This window comes from Corvus hawaiiensis, chromosome Z (genome assembly GCF_020740725.1).
Source record: "Corvus hawaiiensis isolate bCorHaw1 chromosome Z, bCorHaw1.pri.cur, whole genome shotgun sequence".
Classification (NCBI taxonomy): domain Eukaryota; kingdom Metazoa; phylum Chordata; class Aves; order Passeriformes; family Corvidae; genus Corvus; species Corvus hawaiiensis.
In genome coordinates, this window is record NC_063255.1 from 16416386 (window position 1) to 16433717 (window position 17332).

At 54.5% G+C, this 17332-nt stretch overlaps 2 protein-coding genes across 3 annotated transcripts in view; one reads left to right on the forward strand and one right to left on the reverse strand.

Moving 5' to 3' along the window:
- Positions 1-1777: 1777 nt before the first annotated feature.
- Positions 1778-4169, forward strand: ENHO (energy homeostasis associated). The gene is made up of 2 exons (XM_048292746.1): positions 1778-1891; positions 2496-4169. The coding sequence occupies exon 2, from the start codon at positions 2796-2798 to the stop codon at positions 2979-2981; it is 186 nt and encodes a 61-aa protein (XP_048148703.1). The 5' UTR covers positions 1778-1891; positions 2496-2795; the 3' UTR covers positions 2982-4169.
- A 591-nt stretch (positions 4170-4760) lies between these two features.
- DNAI1 (dynein axonemal intermediate chain 1) overlaps positions 4761-17332 on the reverse strand; it is a 138863-nt gene continuing 126291 nt past the window's right edge. For both annotated transcript variants that reach the window (XM_048292675.1, XM_048292674.1), the window contains one exon: positions 4761-5029. In XM_048292675.1, the coding sequence (XP_048148632.1) occupies positions 4922-5029 (108 nt within the window). In that variant the 3' untranslated portion in view covers positions 4761-4921. The remainder of the gene's footprint in view (positions 5030-17332) is intronic.

Here is a 17332-nt window from a genome sequence, read left to right on the forward strand (position 1 = left end):
TACCGGGGGCAGCACCGGGGTCAGTACCGGGGGTCAGTACCGGGGGCAGTACCGGGGGCAGTACCGGGGGCAGCACCGGGGGTCAGTACCGGGGGTCAGTACCGGGGTCAGTACCGGGGGTCAGTACCGGGGGTCAGTACCGGGGGCAGTACCGGGGGCAGTACCGGGGGCAGCACCGGGGGTCAGTACCGGGGGTCAGTACCGGGGGTCAGCACCGGGGTCAGTACCGGGGGTCAGTACCGGGGGCAGTACCGGGGTCAGTACCGGGGGTCAGTACCGGGGGTCAGTACCGGGGGCAGTACCGGGGGCAGTACCGGGGGCAGTACCGGGGGTCAGTACCGGGGTCAGTACCGGGGGTCAGTACCGGGGGCAGTACCGGGGGCAGCACTGGGGTCAGTACCGGGGGTCAGTACCGGGGGTCAGTACCGGGGGCAGCACCGGGGGCAGTACCGGGGGTCAGTACCGGGGTCAGTACCGGGGGCAGTACCGGGGGCAGCACCGGGGGCAGCACCGGGGGTCAGTACCGGGGGCAGCACCGGGGGCAGCACCGGGGTCAGCACCGGGGGTCAGCACCGGGGGGCAGTACCGGGGGCAGCACCGGGGGCAGCACCGGGGTCAGTACCGGGGGCAGTACCGGGGTCAGTACGGGGGTCAGTACCGGGGTCAGTACCGGGGGCAGCACCGGGGGGCAGTACCGGGGGGCAGTACCGGGGGCAGCACCGGGGGCAGTACCGGGGGCAGTACCGGCGGTCAGTACCGGGGGCAGTACCGGCGGTCAGTACCGGGGGCAGCACCGGGGGTCAGTACCGGGGGCAGTACCGGGGGCAGTACCGGGGGCAGCACCGGGGTCAGTACCGGGGGTCAGTACCGGGGTCAGTACCGAGGGTCAGCACCGGGGTCAGCACCGGGGGCAGTACCGGGGGCAGTACCGGGGGCAGCACCGGGGTCAGTACCGGGGGTCAGTACCGGGGGTCAGCATCGGGGTCAGCACCGGGGGTCAGTACCGGGGTCAGTACCGGGGGCAGCACCGGGGTCAGTATCGGGGGTCAGTACCGGGGTCAGTACCGGGGGCAGCACCGGGGGTCAGTACCGGGGGCAGTACCGGGGTCAGTACCGGGGGTCAGTACCGGGGGTCAGTACCGGGGGTCAGCACCGGGGGCAGTACCGGGGGTCAGTACCGGGGTCAGTACCGGGGGTCAGTACCGGGGGTCAGCACCGGGGTCAGTACCGGGGTCAGTACCGGGGGCAGCACCGGGGGCAGCACCGGGGTCAGTACCGGGGGTCAGTACCGGGGGTCAGTACCGGGGTCAGTACCGGGGGTCAGTACCGGGGGCAGCACCGGGGGCAGCATCGGGGGCAGCACCGGGGGTCAGTACCGGGGGCAGCACCGGGGGCAGCACCGGGGTCAGTACCGGGGGTCAGTACCGGGGGCAGCACCGGGGGCAGTACCGGGGGCAGTACCGGGGGCAGTACCGGGGGCAGCACCGGGCCGGGTCCCGCTCCGGGCCGGCAGAGCGCGCGCTGCCCGGCGCTGTCTCCCCGCCGCTCACGTGGGAGCCGGGCGTGGGGGCGTGTCCCGGGCTGGGCGTTCGGCCAATGGCAGGCGGCGGGCGGGGGCTGACCAATGGCGGGGCGGGGGCGGGGCGCGGGCAGGGCCCGTCCCCCCGGTACCGGCGGGAGGGCGCGGGCGGCGCGCGGGGCTGCGGCACCCACGGGCGGCCGCGGCGGGACCGCGCCGGCTCCCAGCGCTCCGCGGGGCCGCGCCGGGGCCGCTCCGCGCCGGGACCCCGCGCCGCCAACCCGCTCCGAGGCGGGGCCCGGCCCCGGCAGCGCCGCCCGCCCTCCCGCCGGCACCGGGGTCCCGACGGTACCCGGGGAGAAGCGGAGGCAGGTGGGTAACGCCGCGGCCCCGCGGCGGGAGGGCGGAGTTGGTGGGACCTGTTGCTGTCCGGTGCCGGGAGCTCCGTGGGTGTCCCTCTCTGCGGCGGGCGGGGGTCGGAGGCCCCGGGGAATCCCGCAGCCGGGGCTCTGCCCGACCGCGGTAAAAAGCTCAGCCGGGGGCTGACCCCCCCACCTGCTGCCACCCAGCCCCCGGCTCCGTTCGGGGTGTGGGACCTCGCAGCGGGGTCCCGCCGGCAGCAAAAGGAGTTGGAGGGTGGACAGGGCATCGGAGCGGGGCCAGGGCTGTCCGGAGTCAGCCGGCGGTGCCCGGCGGAGAGCGTTTGGGCCGGGATGAGGCGATGGGCCTCCCACTGGAGACACCTCCAGCTTGGTGGCCCACGCAGGGGATGAGGGGCACAGCCAAGGCTGGCAAGAGGGGGCCGGAAAAGTCCCCCAAACAGCGTCAGACCATGGAGCTGCTGCAGCCTTAAAACTCCAGCAGAGCCCCGTGGGCCCGGGGGTGGCCGTCCCCTGGCACCCCCACAGCCCACCCAGAGCGGCTCGCACAGCCTGTCCCTTCACGCCCATGGTGACGGTGACTTTCTCTCTTCCAGGTGCTGGGGGGAGAAGAGTGATCTTGTGTCCTCACTGCCCTGCCAGAGGAGGGGAAGCCGAGAGAAAGCTTCCCTGTGGTGTGGTGCAGCCCGGGACACAGCTGTGAGCAGCCAAGCTGACGGGGTGACACCGTCCTGCTGCCGGCCTGGCCCCATCCCCATCCCACCGCCAGCACCACGGCCGTCGCCTTTGTCCCCTGCCAATGCCAGCAGGTGGAGGCTGCACGCTCCATCACTGCCCTGGCATCCTAAGCGTGAGACCGAGCTGTGGGCCCCGCCGATTCCTGCGGGACAGTGGCCATGGGGGCTGCTCTCTCCACCGGAGCGATCGTGGCAATTTCTTTTAACTGTGTCATCGCGTTGCTCATCCTCATCCTCTTCCTCATCCTCTGCAAAGCCTGCAGGACCCCCTCATGTCCCAAGAAGACCCCGGCTTCTGATGTGGATGAGTCAAGGAATGAAGAGAAGTACCTGCTGCAGCCCTGATCTGCCTGGGAACTTGGGTGTCTGGGAGTGTGCCGAAGGAGTTGTGCCAGACTGGATGCCTGTGCTGGGACTGGAGTGCTGGACCAGGCACAATGAAAGCTGAGGGGACACCAAACTGCTTGCAGAGGCTGTGACAGGGGGCACAGTCCTTTGTGGTTTTGGTGTGTGAAGTTCCTGTGAATGCCCACAGTGATGATGGGGATATGCTACAGGGACAGTCATGCCTGTCCCAGCAGCCAGTGAGCACAGTAGGAGCCCTGCCTTCAAGTGCACACCATGTTTGGGAAGAGCTTGTGGGCTCCTCTCTGGTGCTCATTGCCTGGGACAGTGGCCAGCTGGGGGGCCTGGAGAGGGGAGGCAGCAGGGCTGGCACAAGTGCTTCTTCCTGAGCAGGCTGGCTGCTCCATGGCAGGGTGTGCCCAGGGGGCACCAAGCAAGCCCCGGCCCCAAGGGCAGAGCAGGGTATTGCCAGTCCAGATGTTTGGTGGTGGCCCTGGGTGCCATATGCCCTCAGCCTCAGGTGGGCATTTGGCATATATCTGCCCAAGCAGCGGGTTAGAGGGCCTGCACGGTCTGCCTGATCACCCTTGCCTGTCTGTCAGTCATTAGCACTAACGCTGCTAGGCAAACGACCCTCCTCCTTGATGGGTGCGTGTCCCTGCCCTCCCTCCTGCCTGCTCCCAGCTGAGGCCAGCCAGTGGGATTTGACCTGCCTGTGAGCAGCATGCCCTTGCTGGCATCCCCGATCCCGCTGAGAGCAGCCTGGTGTGGCTTTTTCTTGGGGAGATGGGAGACATGGGGGCATGAGGGCGCCTGGACAAACAGCTCTGAAGGTTCTTTGACCCTGCCTGTTCCCTGGGGATCACAGTGGCTCTGTGGGGAGGGATGCTCTCATCTGGCTTGTCTGCAAGCCTGGCAGCTGCATCCCCCACCCTGCCAGCGGGTGCTGTGGGTTTTGGAGGGCTCTGCCTTGCCTTTCCTAGAGCCGAGCAATAGCCACGGTCACCACTGGCATAGCCACTGCAATAAGGGGACAGGAGGGTGGGATGGGAGGGACGCCAGCCAGGGTCCCTGCACAGGTTTGGCCAGGCCTGGCAGAGCCTGCAGCTCCTCCCCATGTCAGGTGTAGCATACACATCCCTTTGCAGCCTTGTTTTTACTAGACTAATAAACAGATTGTAGGCCCCACGTTGTGTCTCTGAGCTCTACCCAGTGCCTGGAAAATTCGGGGGGAGGTGGCACGACCTGCAATCCTGCAGGGCTGAGGAGCGGCTGCCCCAGGGCTGGGGCTGATGTCTCTGGAGGACTGCTCAGGGATCGTGATAAGGAAGGGCTCGTATTCACGTCCATCTGTGGCTTTTAAATGCTGGGTGAAACCCGACTGGGTGTTTTCTGCCTTCTTGCCTGGCTTGGGGGCATATGGGAGTCAGCAGGGAGCATTCCCCAATCTCTGTGCCAGAGGCACTGGAAAATTTCCAAGCTTTTTGCCATCTCGAAATCCAGGTGTGGCAGTTCCATTTGACTTGCACAAATGCCTGGGGGGCTACAGCTCAGAGCTGAGTCTCTCTGGCCACCACTCCATGCAGCCATGAAGCTGCAGCCCAGAGGTTTCCTGAGGGCTGGTGGGACCAGCCCCAGCCCCAGCCCCCTCCTGCCCTCCACAGGGCTCTCATCTGATGCAAGCCCAGTCAAGGCTGGGGAAAGCCAAGGGCTGTGCGGCTCTGGAGGGCCAAGCATGGTGAGATTTGCCTAACACCATACATGACTGCACACCACAGCTCTCCCAGCACCTCCATTTATTTGTCAGGGCACAGAGGCAAAGTGTTCCTGCTCTGCAAAAAGTGGGCAGCAGGGGCCCGTGGCTTGCATGCCAAGCAGCCACCGATCAAAGCTGAGCTTGTTTGGCCAGAGCCTGCCCACAGAGTCATCATTCCCCCCTCTCACTTCCCTTCCTTGCTCTCTGGCTCTCTCACCAGGCTAAGCAGCTTCTCCAGCTTTTCCATTTCCACCTCAGGACCTTTCTTCTTCACCTCCTGGCCTTTCTTCTCCTGCAAAGAGACCAAGCAGGATAGAACTGTGAGCAGGGGGGACAGCAGGGATGAGGAGGGGTCCAACACAGGGAGGGCTGCTGGAGTGCTGTGTCTAAGCTCTCACCCCTCAGTGGAGGCTGACCCACAAGGGGATGCACCTGCCCATCTTCATATTTCAAGCCCAACATGCCATGAGATATGTGAAAGCTCCTATGAACTGGGAAAGGACAGGAATGAAGTGTTTGGATGGGAATGGGAGGCAATCTGTTGATTCACAGTGACTCAAAGCCTCTTCTGCCTCTCTCTTCCTAGACCTTCTTAGACCCATGGGACTGGACCACGCTCTAAGCTATTCCCCCAAGCTGTGGGTAGGTGCCAGGCATGCAAGACTGCTAGGGCAGTGACAGCGGTGCAGATGTCCAAAGCTCCCCAAAACAGCCCCACCATGCCCATCCCATGCAGGTGCTCCTGGGCAGCGGCAGCCACAGGAGAAGGGATCATCCCTATTGCACCCAAATGGCTTTTCCCAGGCGGGCAGCTGGTGTTGAGAGCCCCTGACCTGGTGGGGAGAAGTGAGTCAGGGCTCCCAGCTGTGCTGTTAACTCCTCACTGAGGCTCTCCTGCACCTGGTCACATCATAGCGTCCCAAGGGACAGCCCTGTGCCTCACTGCACACTTCTATGCGAACCCTGATGCACACCCCAGCATGGGCAAAGAGGACAAGCACTTCCCACAGTTCCCTAGCACTTGGCCAAAGCATCCCAGGGGCTCTGTGCCTCTGTGCTAAAGCAAACCTCCAGCATCTTGAGAGAAGTCACGTAGCACAAGGGAAAGAACCTGGCCAGTTCAGCCCTCTCTTGTTTGGGAGCAGCAGGAGCTTTCCAGGCCTGGCACAGGACGATGTCCCTGCTGAAGGCACAAATGCCACTCAGTGCTTTGGGCAGAACAGGCTTCTGCTGTGCTGTGGGCTGCAGCATTGCTCTCAACAGAGTTCTGGCACTTTGGGAAAGTGATTAACTGGGCTTAGGCTCTCCAGGTTCACATCATGTCAGACACAGCTGCAGCAGAGGAATTTTCCAAGCTACACTGAGCCCACCAAGCCCTACTGCAGCTGAGCATCCACACCATGGGATTTCTTGAAAACAGCATCCCCACAGTCACCACTTCGATCACAAAGTGCTGCCTTTCAGTCACAGCCTTCCCCTTTGCCAGCCTGCTGGATCTCACCTTGCCTCTGGATTTGGTGGGATACCCCCGCTTTGGGGCTGGGGAGCTCCTCTGTGCACAGCATGGCTTTGGGCACCCCAGAAAGCAGCTGCCAAGCACAGGTGAGCAGGAGGACTGGCACAGTCTGGCAGGTGGGCTCAGGAGATGTGGCGGTGGGCCTCCAACACTGCAGCACAGCAAAGTGAAAGGAACATCCCTGACCAGGCTTGGTGGCAGCCTGCAGAAAGCTGCTGTACTGGCTCTTCTTGGCATTCCCAAAGCACAGCCTCTGCTCTCTGGGCTCTCAGAAGGCCAGGGGAGCAGCACTCAGCATCAGAGGAAGGAGGTTGCCAGCTTTGCTCTTTCCCCACTTAGAACAGATCAATTCTCCTCCCGCTGAATCAGCCCCGCTAATGGCCATGGGTGCAGCAATTACAAACACACACCTTCCCTTCAGCGCTGAAGAAATGCCAGCACACGGCATGGAGAAAGCTGAGAGCCCACATGGATCTCACTGCTTTTCTCCAACAAACATGGGCATTGCTGAGTGATGACAATGCGCAAAGAAGTCCATGGGGAATCCCCGTGTCCTTCCTCATCCCAGCCCAGCACAACCTCGATGGAACAGAGGTTTCCTAAGCTGCCAGAGGACACTGCTGAGATGAAAGCAGTCCTGAGGGGAGGATGGGGACAGGGATACTTGGAAACCCCTCTGTTCCCAAGAAGACAGCCCCACTGCTCTTCTGAGCACTGGGATGAGCCCGGGTTGTTTTATTTACTGAGTCCATTGACTGCATGGTGGGACAGGGCTAGTTTGCATTAATGCCAACAGGTGAGCAGTGCCCTTCGTGGCTCTGGTCTGGGCACTGTGAGTGATGTTTGTAGTAACGGCCCACATCACAGCAGAGCATCTCTGTGAGTGAGAGTCTTGGGATAAACACAGCTGCTTGAGGTATTTCAGGACTTAGCTATTTCTGCAGAAGAGCTGCCTTGTTGTCTGACAGCGTTCAAACCCCTCCCTTTGGCACCCTGTGTCACACACAGCACCGCACAGAGGTGCTTGGGACAGGCAAAAGAGGCAACTGCTTTGCTCAAACGGGAAGAGAAGATGCTGAAGCCACCTCCATCAATCCATCTCTATCCCAAGCCCTTTGATCTCCCCACCATCAGGTAGGGTCCCTAACTGACATCCTCCAGGCTCACGGGAACTGTGTCTAAGCCTTGCTGAATTCACCAGCCTCAGGCAAGGCTCAGCTCCTGGTCACCAAACTGTCCCTAAAACTTTGACTTTCACACTGGCTGAGCTCCTGTGGTGCTTCTGAGCATGCTGCAACAAAGCCACACGCAAGCCTGTAATGAGCCATAACCGAACCAGAGCCCTAATTTAACGCCACATAACCAAGCAAGCAAGATGACACAGGGAATGGAAATTACAATGTCCTTTTGGGGGCACTGGAATGGAAAGTTTCCCTTTATTCCGCCATCTGCTTCTCCCAGGGTACTTGTGAGCTGGCTAGGCCACTGATGGCACCAGCACAGCACTGTGGGATCTGCTTGGATGCACGTGGCAGCTTCCTACAAATCTGGGGGCTCTGGCTGCATCAGGCCTCTGAGGAGCAGTCCTTCTTGGAGCAGAGCTATCGGGATGTCCCAGAGTGAGCATGCACGAGGCGGGGAAGCGTCACCTCCACACGTGGCTGCTGAAGGGCTCTGCCTCCCAACAGATGCCACAGCCAGGTGTGGAGAGGGCACTCGTGGGGCTCTGCCACCATGTGCACAGCTGAGCCTGTTCTCCACCTACATCCCTGCTTATACCACATCCATGGGGCTCATTAGGAGCTGACAGTGAGTCAGGGCAGAACATTCTCCCCATGAAACTGTTAGAGGCAGAGCTGAGATTACATGGGAGGTCTGTCCCTGAGGAGTTCATGGAATGGGCATTGAAGCTGCTCAGAGCAGCGTTTGCATTGACTTTATTGTTAACTGCTTCCAACAGGAGAGTTCCTATCGAAATGGTGATGAGGGACATGGCAGGAAGGCTCACGGCAGGGCCAGAAAAGGTGCTGTGTGGGGATGGACTCTGCCCTGCTGACAGAACATGACCTCAGAGGGGGAGACACGGAAGAGACCTCCTATTTGTGTCCATGCTGCTGCATTTGTTGCCAGGTTCCTCATGGCCCTTAGGCTCCCTTTACCTCATGTCTGGGATTTCCCTGACTCGTCAAGCAGAGAAACTGAGGCAAGGGGCTCCTGGCCTTACAGGCAGTGTGGAGGACCCTTGATGGTCCTCTCAGCCCCAGGGTGAGTACTGGCACTGCAAGTGAAACAGGAGGTGGGAGATGACTGAGGTGAAGCCTCAGAGGGAAGGGTGGAGTGAGGACTAGGACAAAGATGAGGACAAGGACTGGCTGCTTGAAGATCCCAGATCCACTCCCTTGGGAGCCTCAGCCACACTCCTTCCCATGCTGGCACATGCTGAATTCTGCATTCAGGTTATGGGACTCATTTAAACTGGAGTCTTGGCTGATGCCTTCATTCCCTAGTTGAACAGTATACCACTGAGTTAATAAAACTCTCCCATAAAAGCCATGATGCTGGCACTTTTCAGCATCCATGTCTTTTTCCCATTGGTGGAATAATCATAAAACATCTGCTCTAAAGTTTCGACTAAACAAGGCCAAACATATTTATGTTTAAAAGCAGCAAGGAAGTCAACCTCACAGACTTGAACATAGGCAGGAAAGTCCCTACAACTTCCTTGGGAGCAGAGCTGACCCTTTACCCTGCTGAGCTTTGGCCAAGGGGCACAGGCCTATCTCTGTCCTGCTGTTATCATGACACTGATGTTGTTCCTTACAGGATGGGACTTCTGGACACAGTCACGCTGGAACAGGATCTAGACATTTTATAAAGCAGCCCAGTGACCTAAAAACTGGCTTCCCATGCAAAAAGGGTTTAAGCTTTTACAGAGTTGTTTTGAAGGGGGTGAGAAGCTTCAAGAAGACAGCCAAAACTGCTTGTTCTCATTATCCTCAGTGGGAAGGGGCACACAGCCTGCCAGGTGTTCAGACGTGTATTTCTTTGGGAGAAGATCATTTATTGTTCCTTCTACTCTGCTCAGGGGTAGGTTAAGGTGATAGCTCCAGGGTAAGGGCCCCTCCATTACCAAAACACACTAGTGACTGGTCTGGTGAACTCAATGAATGAAAACAAAGATGAAGCTTCCCTGAAGCATTTCCATCAGGAAGACCAAGGAAACCCAAACTTCTTCATGAACACAGAAAAAATTTCCTCATCATCTCCCTGGGCCACTAAGCAAACATTAAGAGGATCAACAGGAATATGACAGGAGCTGCAGTCCTGAAGCCTCCCAGGTCTACCCCATCGTGATCCTATTGCAACCCAGTGCTGTCATATGAAGGTAGAGTTATGCTGAGCTGGGGATGATGTCTGTGCCAGGACCACTTCTGGGCTCTCAAGAAGTCCATTTATATACAGCAGCAACATGGTTTTCAATCACAGAGAGCCTTGAGGAACACTCACAGCCTGATCTGACAGCATCGCTCCTGGCCCATGGAAGGATTAGCTGACAGACCAGAGATAAGGATTTAGGCTTATTCTGCTACTGTTTGGAAATAAATGATGCAGTAAATGTTTTTGCAGGGAATGAAACCAGCAGAAAAACCCAGGGGATGGCTGGGTCATTCAGGTGACAGCAGCCACACAGGATCATTGGCCTCAAAGGATGCTCTTACCTCCAGCTTCAGGCACAATCTGTGCAGTTCAGGGCAGGCACCCCCACCTTGCACAAGCTCACATCTGCCTGGCATAGGCACTGGTCCATGCCAAAGCACAGCAGGGCACACAGGTCTCAGCGCCTCAGCTGACCTGCCTTTGCTTGTTGGAAGTCACCATTTAAATTGGGTAAGTCACAGTGCTGGGACCAGCCTGAGGCTCAGCAGCACATCTGCCAGGAAAGGCGTGGGAGTGAAGGTCAGGATACCCAACAGGCAGGAAGCGCAAACAAAATTGGATCAGACCTGGAAGCAGATGGGATTGTCACTGGAAATAAACCAGAAGGAATTGGGCAGGGCATGTGGGCAGAGGTCACCTGTCCCTAAATGGTGGGTAGCTGCCCACAGTACACCTCGGGCTGGTGGTTCACAAACATCCGTGGGAGAGGCGAGGGAATGCCTGATGGAATGGATGGGCTCTGCAGCAGCAGAGAGCTAATAGCCTGGTCAAATCATAGCCACCAGGGAGCACAGCCATCGTCACAGCTCTGTGTCTGCTCTGCCAGGGGCTGGCTGGACTCCACATCCTTGCTCACCCCCACTGCAGTGTCCTCTGGCCAAGCAGAAGTTGTGCACACAGCAGGAGCCGATCCCTGAAGAACGTTCCCTGTTCTTGCTAACTCCAGAGCCTCGAGCAATGTCTCTTACAGACCACTAATTTAGGCACCTAAATATAGCCATAAAAAGACCACATTTAGCATGAAAACTTCAGTGAACAAGGCCAAGCTGAGTGCAGATTTGTCTCATGGCTGTCCCCACAGCTCCTCTGTGGCATTACAATGATTTGTTACCTCCTTCTGAATTTATCCCTGTACCAGCTGCAGAAACCCACCAAAACCATTTAAAACTATTGGTCTTCTGCCTTCCGATTGTCTGACACAAGTTCAAAACAGGGATGTGGTCATGACCCTCAGTTCATGAATCTCCAAATAAATAGCTTTAAAGAGAAGGATAAATTTTAAAGTCATCCCAACATCATCCTAAGACATTATGGGTCTGAAATGAGCCAATACCCTTAACTCTGCCCTGCAAAGATGCTCTGATTAGGAAGCATCAGCAACAGGGTCCCAAGAGGTCACACTGTTTTGTCAGCCCTGGGGATGATTTGGCTACACTCTAACTGTGAGCTCTGGGTGTGTGAGATGAAAAACAGCTTTCTTTTGGGTGTCAGCACCCTTAGTCACTGAGATGAGCCAACATCTATAGGCTCTATTCAAATAGAACAGCCTGGTGAGGAAACAAACTCTTCACAAGGTACATGGAAAAGATTTCCAGTCAAATCACTTAACTGACTTGTACTAAGCACTGAGAAAAACCACTGTGTGCTCACTGTGCTTGGCAATTACTCTGTCCTGGCACACTGAGACCTCCTGAAGAAGTCAGAGTGGAATAAAACCCCTAAAAGCTCTCTTGTCAAGTCCAGGGAATCCTGGTGGTGCAAACCACCATTGGGATAAGGACAGAGGGATGGGATGCCCTTTCCTTCACCTCACTATGGGGACAGGCAGTGCAACACCCACTCAAAACCCTGGATCCAGCCCTACTGGGTTCAGATTTTCTGCAGTGCCATTTAGTTCATCGGGATGGGATCAATTACTTTAATTAGCTTTTAACTTGTTGGGAAGCCCCAGTACTTAAAGCCTGTCTACATGCCATGTGTTACAATAGCATGGGATGCAAAGGCTGGCAGGGACATCAGCTCCCAGTGTTTTAGCTGTGGGATCTCTCAAACCCAAGCAGAGGGGAGGAAGGAAACAAGAAGGGGATTTTAATTGAGATTGTCCATAAAACCCACTAGACAGGCAATACCTTGTGCTCTAGCTCGACTTCAAATACTGCTGCAATTCCAGTGACACCCGGACACCAAACCTCAGTGTAACCTAGACAATCCAAAAGCTGCACAGGCTTCCCTAACTCTTGCACCTACCATGAGGGGCCACATCTGCAGCACCTCTTCACTTGGGCTGGCAAACCAGAAGTGAAAGGCTTGGGTGCACACAGAACCCATAGACACATACATCAAACCTGTCCAGAGGGATAAAATCAAGGATATGCCCTGCAGAGTGCAGTGACCCCAGCATTCTTAAGCTGCAGCCCTTGATTCCTGGCAGGCAGCACCCTCAGCCACCCAGCAATGTTTCCTTATCACTCAGCACCTCTTTCTTTTTTTTTTTAAATTACTTCAGCTTTACTTTAGCATTTTGCCATGCCAGCTCAGTAGGCTGTTACGGATTAGAGTTTAATAAAAGCAATCAAATACGGATGTGAACATGCAGCTCCTGCAACTCTTGGGTACTGCTGTTACGTCACAGAGCACAGCATCTCATGAGAGAACATTTGCAGTTGTGTGAACAGTATATTTTAAAAAGTTGCAGTTTTTTCAATACCTTTTTCTCTGGCCACCATTGTTAACCTACACATGTCCACCTTCATCACCCTTTAACTGCCTTAAGAAAGTCCAGTTGCTGGTTTTGTTTTGTTTTGTTTTGTTTTTAACAGTGCCTTCTTCAATTTTTTTCAATACAGTTCATAAAGTATTTGCATAGGAAATATATCCTTGGTCGCTGCTTATATGGGAGCATGTGAATATACTTCATTTTGGATAAATAGAAGTACACTGGAAACCGGATTTTGCTATTATTAGAAATAAAAATAAATGTCCTCGCTCACAGAAGCCTCATATGTAGTAACATTAAATGCCAATGGCATGAAAGATGTATTATGACTGATACTCTTATGCTTATGAAAGAACTCAGTCTGCAATTTAATGTCAAGGCACATCGCTCTCTTTCTCTTTCCTGCTCTCCATGACTGAACTTAGGGATGCTGCAGAAATTGCACTAGATATTTTAACCATGTGAACAATTGTGTCATCTCAACAATGTATTCTCCTGTGTATTTTTCATTTAAATCACAGAGTCACCTGGGGTAGACCTAGGAGGAATTAGTCCACTAGTGCACCCTTGTCCTTAGTGGGAGCAGCTGCTCTTATATTGCTTCTGACAGATGCTTGTCCAGCCCTTGGGGTACCCAGCACAAGAGGTCCTAAGCAGTGGATTGTCCCACTCTGCTCCCAACACCTGCACAGCCACTTCTTTTGAAAGCCCCAGGAATGGTGCTGCCAACCCATCTCCTGGTGACATCTGTCAGCATGTCCCTCTTACATCCACTGAAACCTTCTCCCTAAGTCTTTTCCTGCTGTATTGCCTCAGGGCACTGCCTTCCTTACCCTGCCAACCCAGGATCTCTTTGGGAGTGTTCATCTCTCTCATCTCCCTGCTTGCAGCCTCTCAGCTGGCTGCGCTGTCCTTGCAGCTTTCCTGCTCCTCATGTCCTTCAATGATGGTACTCAAAACTGGAGCAGAGGCCTTTGCACTGCAAAGCAGTGCAACAGGATCAGCTCATGTTTCCTGCTCACTCCTTTCCTGCCTGTGCTGTTCAGTACATCTCTGCTCAAGAAAGATCTTTTTCTGTTCACCTCTCAGTCAGTTATTCCAACCTCCTTTCCCTCTCCTTCTATTTGCCTCCATCCTCACCGAAGTGCATCCTGTTTACTTCAGACTGAGTCTCCCCATTTGCCTCAGATTAAATGAGTTGCACAGCTTCTCTCCACCTGCTGCACAGGAAACAGCCAGGCAAATGATAAATGCCACACAAACACTCCCAGGCCTGGGAACCAGATACACTGTTAGCCTGGACGGTGTGGGACGTCACACTAAATCGCATCAGCCACGACTGAGTTATGCTGCAGCATGCAAATCAGGGCTTAAAAGAGGTCAGCGAGAAGCTGGACGCAGGACAAGCACAGGAAATACTGCAGCTAGAGCTGTTGCTCTTCCCTGGGATTTCACACAATTACAGCAGCTGAGAAATCCCTTCCTGCCCCACAGACAGACAGGGCCCAGCTGTATCCCACCACAGCACTGCTTTGCCCTGGAGCTCCTGCAGATGGCTGGAGTCAGTTCTCTCCTGGAATGGGTTTGGCACGGTGCTGGTCCACGTGGGATGTTTGTTGCTGCCTGTTGAGGCATCTCCACTGTGAGCCCACGCATCCTGCAGTGATGCGGAGGTTGTGTTTCACACTCCCCGTCCATGTTCAGTGACCCAGCTGCATTGGACGGTCCATAAGGGTCTGAGCAAGAGCAGCACAGAGAATAGGATTCATACTGGTCTGACTGCAAACACAGGGCTCAAGCACTGCATATCAGCCAGAAGCAGACAGGATAAAACAGTGCAGGAGAATTCCAGCAATACACAGGGAAGCAGCTCAGGGAGTGCTCTTCTGGGGCACAGGCACCCACAGAACAATTCATTTCCTTCTGGGAGGCACTGCCAGCAGTGTGCTGATGTGCCCTGACCTGATCAACAGCTGCTCTGCAGGAAGGAACCCAGGATGGATCTGAATATGGGCTCCCTGGCATGCAGTGATGGGGACGGCAACAGGGCTGGAGTACGGGATGCTCCTATCCCACCAGCAGACCCAGATTATCATATGCATTACCACGTGTCCCTACCCATGCCTCACTCTGACCCTGCCACCTAGGAACAGGGGGTGTTCTGGGTCCTGTCTGGAGGCAAAGATGAGGTACACTCTGAATAAGAAGCAAATCTAGATCCTGTGTTCATGTAAGCTGTTCAAGCAGGAGGCAGCCAATTTTAACAACAATCCAGTCTTAAGATGCTGATCTGGCTCCAGCCCAAGTCTTTGTACTAAGCTCCTTGACATCCTGTTTAGAAAAGCATTATTAAAATCTAATTGCTTCATGCATATATTGCTGTTTTAATTAGAACAGAAGCAGGAGAGAGAGATGGGAGCAGTAATCAATCTCTCTGATACTAATACATTTTTGAAGAAGGAACTGGCCATGGGAAAAGCCAATCTAACATCACCGGAGGAAACCAGAGAGAGATATTCCTACTGATTGTCCACTTTGCCAACAGCACAGTCTCAGTGCGGCCAGGGGTGGCCTCCCTGAAGTGCTCTTTGCTTCGAGACACTGACTGGGATGCTGCACCTGAATTAATTTTATACGTTTGCTGCTGTGTCTCTGTTGTACCAAAATGTAATTACTTCAGAGCCATAGACCAGTTAAACCCATCTGCTCAGCTGGCTGCTGAAACTAATGGGTACTCTTTGCAACAAAGTAGTGCAAAATAGAGGCACGCTGGAAAGCAAATTATGAGGAAGTCATCAAGGTCCTTAAGGCAAGCACCTCCCAAAGTAATCTCTCCACTGCTGAGCAAGTCCCATGGGTACCAAAGATGGAACAAGGTTAACCAGCAGCTGGCAGTTTCAGCAAAACAGTGGCCAAGATGGCAAAATAAATTGCCTGACAAATAATTGCAGATGTAAGGACTAGAGGGGATCTGTTGACAGAGGTTAACTGACATTGATGCATATCCTTAACCCTAAGTGGATGTGTCCACTACAGAAAATTCTTCAACTAAAGGGGTGTCAAGCACTGGAAGAAGCTGCCCAGGGAAGCTGTGGTGTCATCAACGCTGGAGGTATTTAAAAGATGTGTAGACATGGCACTCAGGGACATGGTTTAGTGGTGCGCTTGGCAGTGCTGGGTTAACAGCTGGAACAATGACACAAAGCCAGTCACTTTCACAGTGAGGCTTTCAACGACACACAAACAGTGTCATTGAAAGCCTCAAAACACCAGCAAACATGGCCTGATCCTTGCCTCACTCTTTGTGTTGCTGGAGCTGGGACAGAGGCAATGGTTGAGGTAATGCTGCCAGGCAAACAGCCACCATTCCCCCTGGGGGCCCTTGGAGGAGGTATCTCCTCGATGCAGATGGCAGAAATCTTGTCACATTTGGATACCACTTCTGTCTGCAGATTCCAATGGCATAGTCAGATTATCATCTCAGGAGGGGTCACTTCTTCCCTTCTGTTTCCATTTCTGTCACTTCTGGCTCTTCTGTTTCCATTCTGACCTGAGCCCAGGCAATGACTTCTGGTATTGCCCTGGTGTGAGGAAATCCCTGAAACTCAGATGTGTCTTCAGGCTGCAGGTCTGGGGGAAACTAGTAAGGACTGAACAAGAACCTGGTGATGTTTTGAGAGTCCTGAACATGACAGCCAGAGTTACTCTTCTCCACCATCACAAAGGAGATGCTTAAACTTGCCTAGAGGAGTGGTGGAAGCAATTGCTTTGTAGAAATAATGTTGCCTCAACCCCCTATATCTCACTGCTTTCCCATGAAACAGTTAACCCTGTGGATCCTGCATGTAAAGTGCTGAGAGATGCAGACATCACAAATGCCGAGGCATGGTGGTTTCTCCAGGCCCTTTGCTGATCCAGCTCTTCCCCTCTCTGTGAGGGAATAGTCACCATCATTTGAGAGCTGGGTGAGACACAGCCCAGCAGGGGATGAGCCCATTACAGTGCTGCATGCCTGGCATCAAGAACAATCCTGGAAAGAGATGTTTTCACAGCTGGCAACCAAGCAGGAAACAAAAGGAAGACAGAAACGAGGCACTTGTGCTCAGAAAATTAAATCCAAATTACAGTAATTATACTTTCATTAACACCCTATTTGCCATAAAGATGCATAACATCCTTAGGTGAGAGATGCAACTGTCCTGAAGGTGAGAAGAAGGTAACTGGAGAAAGAGTATCAGCCTCTCCCTAGCTTGTAAAATCCTTAAAAAGTCTGGATCATCATGAATGGTTGTTTGTAATCTAACTTCCCCAGCAACCACCTGTAAATGAGTCAGCAATCCAGCAAGAGCAGCAGAGAACCCATAACAGAGCTGATTTATTTCAGCAATCCATGATTTAACCATAAAGAAAGGCATTGTTTTCTATATGACAATCTGGGGCTTCATGCTGTTGTGATGTACATAACATGAAACAAATTCTCACCTCACTCCCTGATGAAATCACATCCTGTTGGAGGCATGGGATCACTGACTAAGTTGGGCTCATTAGCATAATTCTGAGTCCTTGGACCACAGAAACTTAATTTGGGTTCTGCACCTGAGCAGAATCAAGCACAGTGGAGACCAGCCCTGGCGGACATTGTTGGTACTTTCTTGATCACTTCCTTGATTTCAGTCCATTTCCCCATGTGGAGATCTGGTACAAAGCCTTTCAAAGTGCTTGTGACCTCCATGCCACCAGGTCCTCTCAAGACTTTATAAGTGGACTCTGCTAGATCAGCTGAGGAATGAGTAACAAATTTGAAATGCCAGTGAGGACACCAACCCGCCCTCCCAAATAAATCTGCAGACTGCTCTGAGATTTCATCCCAGTTGTTTCACTGGTAACTGCTCTTTTGGGGTGATTTTTCAGCTGGTTACTCTTCC

Coding starts and splice junctions, on each gene's coding strand:
- ENHO (XM_048292746.1), top strand. CDS start 2,796: ATGGGGGCTGCTCTCTCCACCGGAGCGATCGTGGCAATTTCTTTTAAC.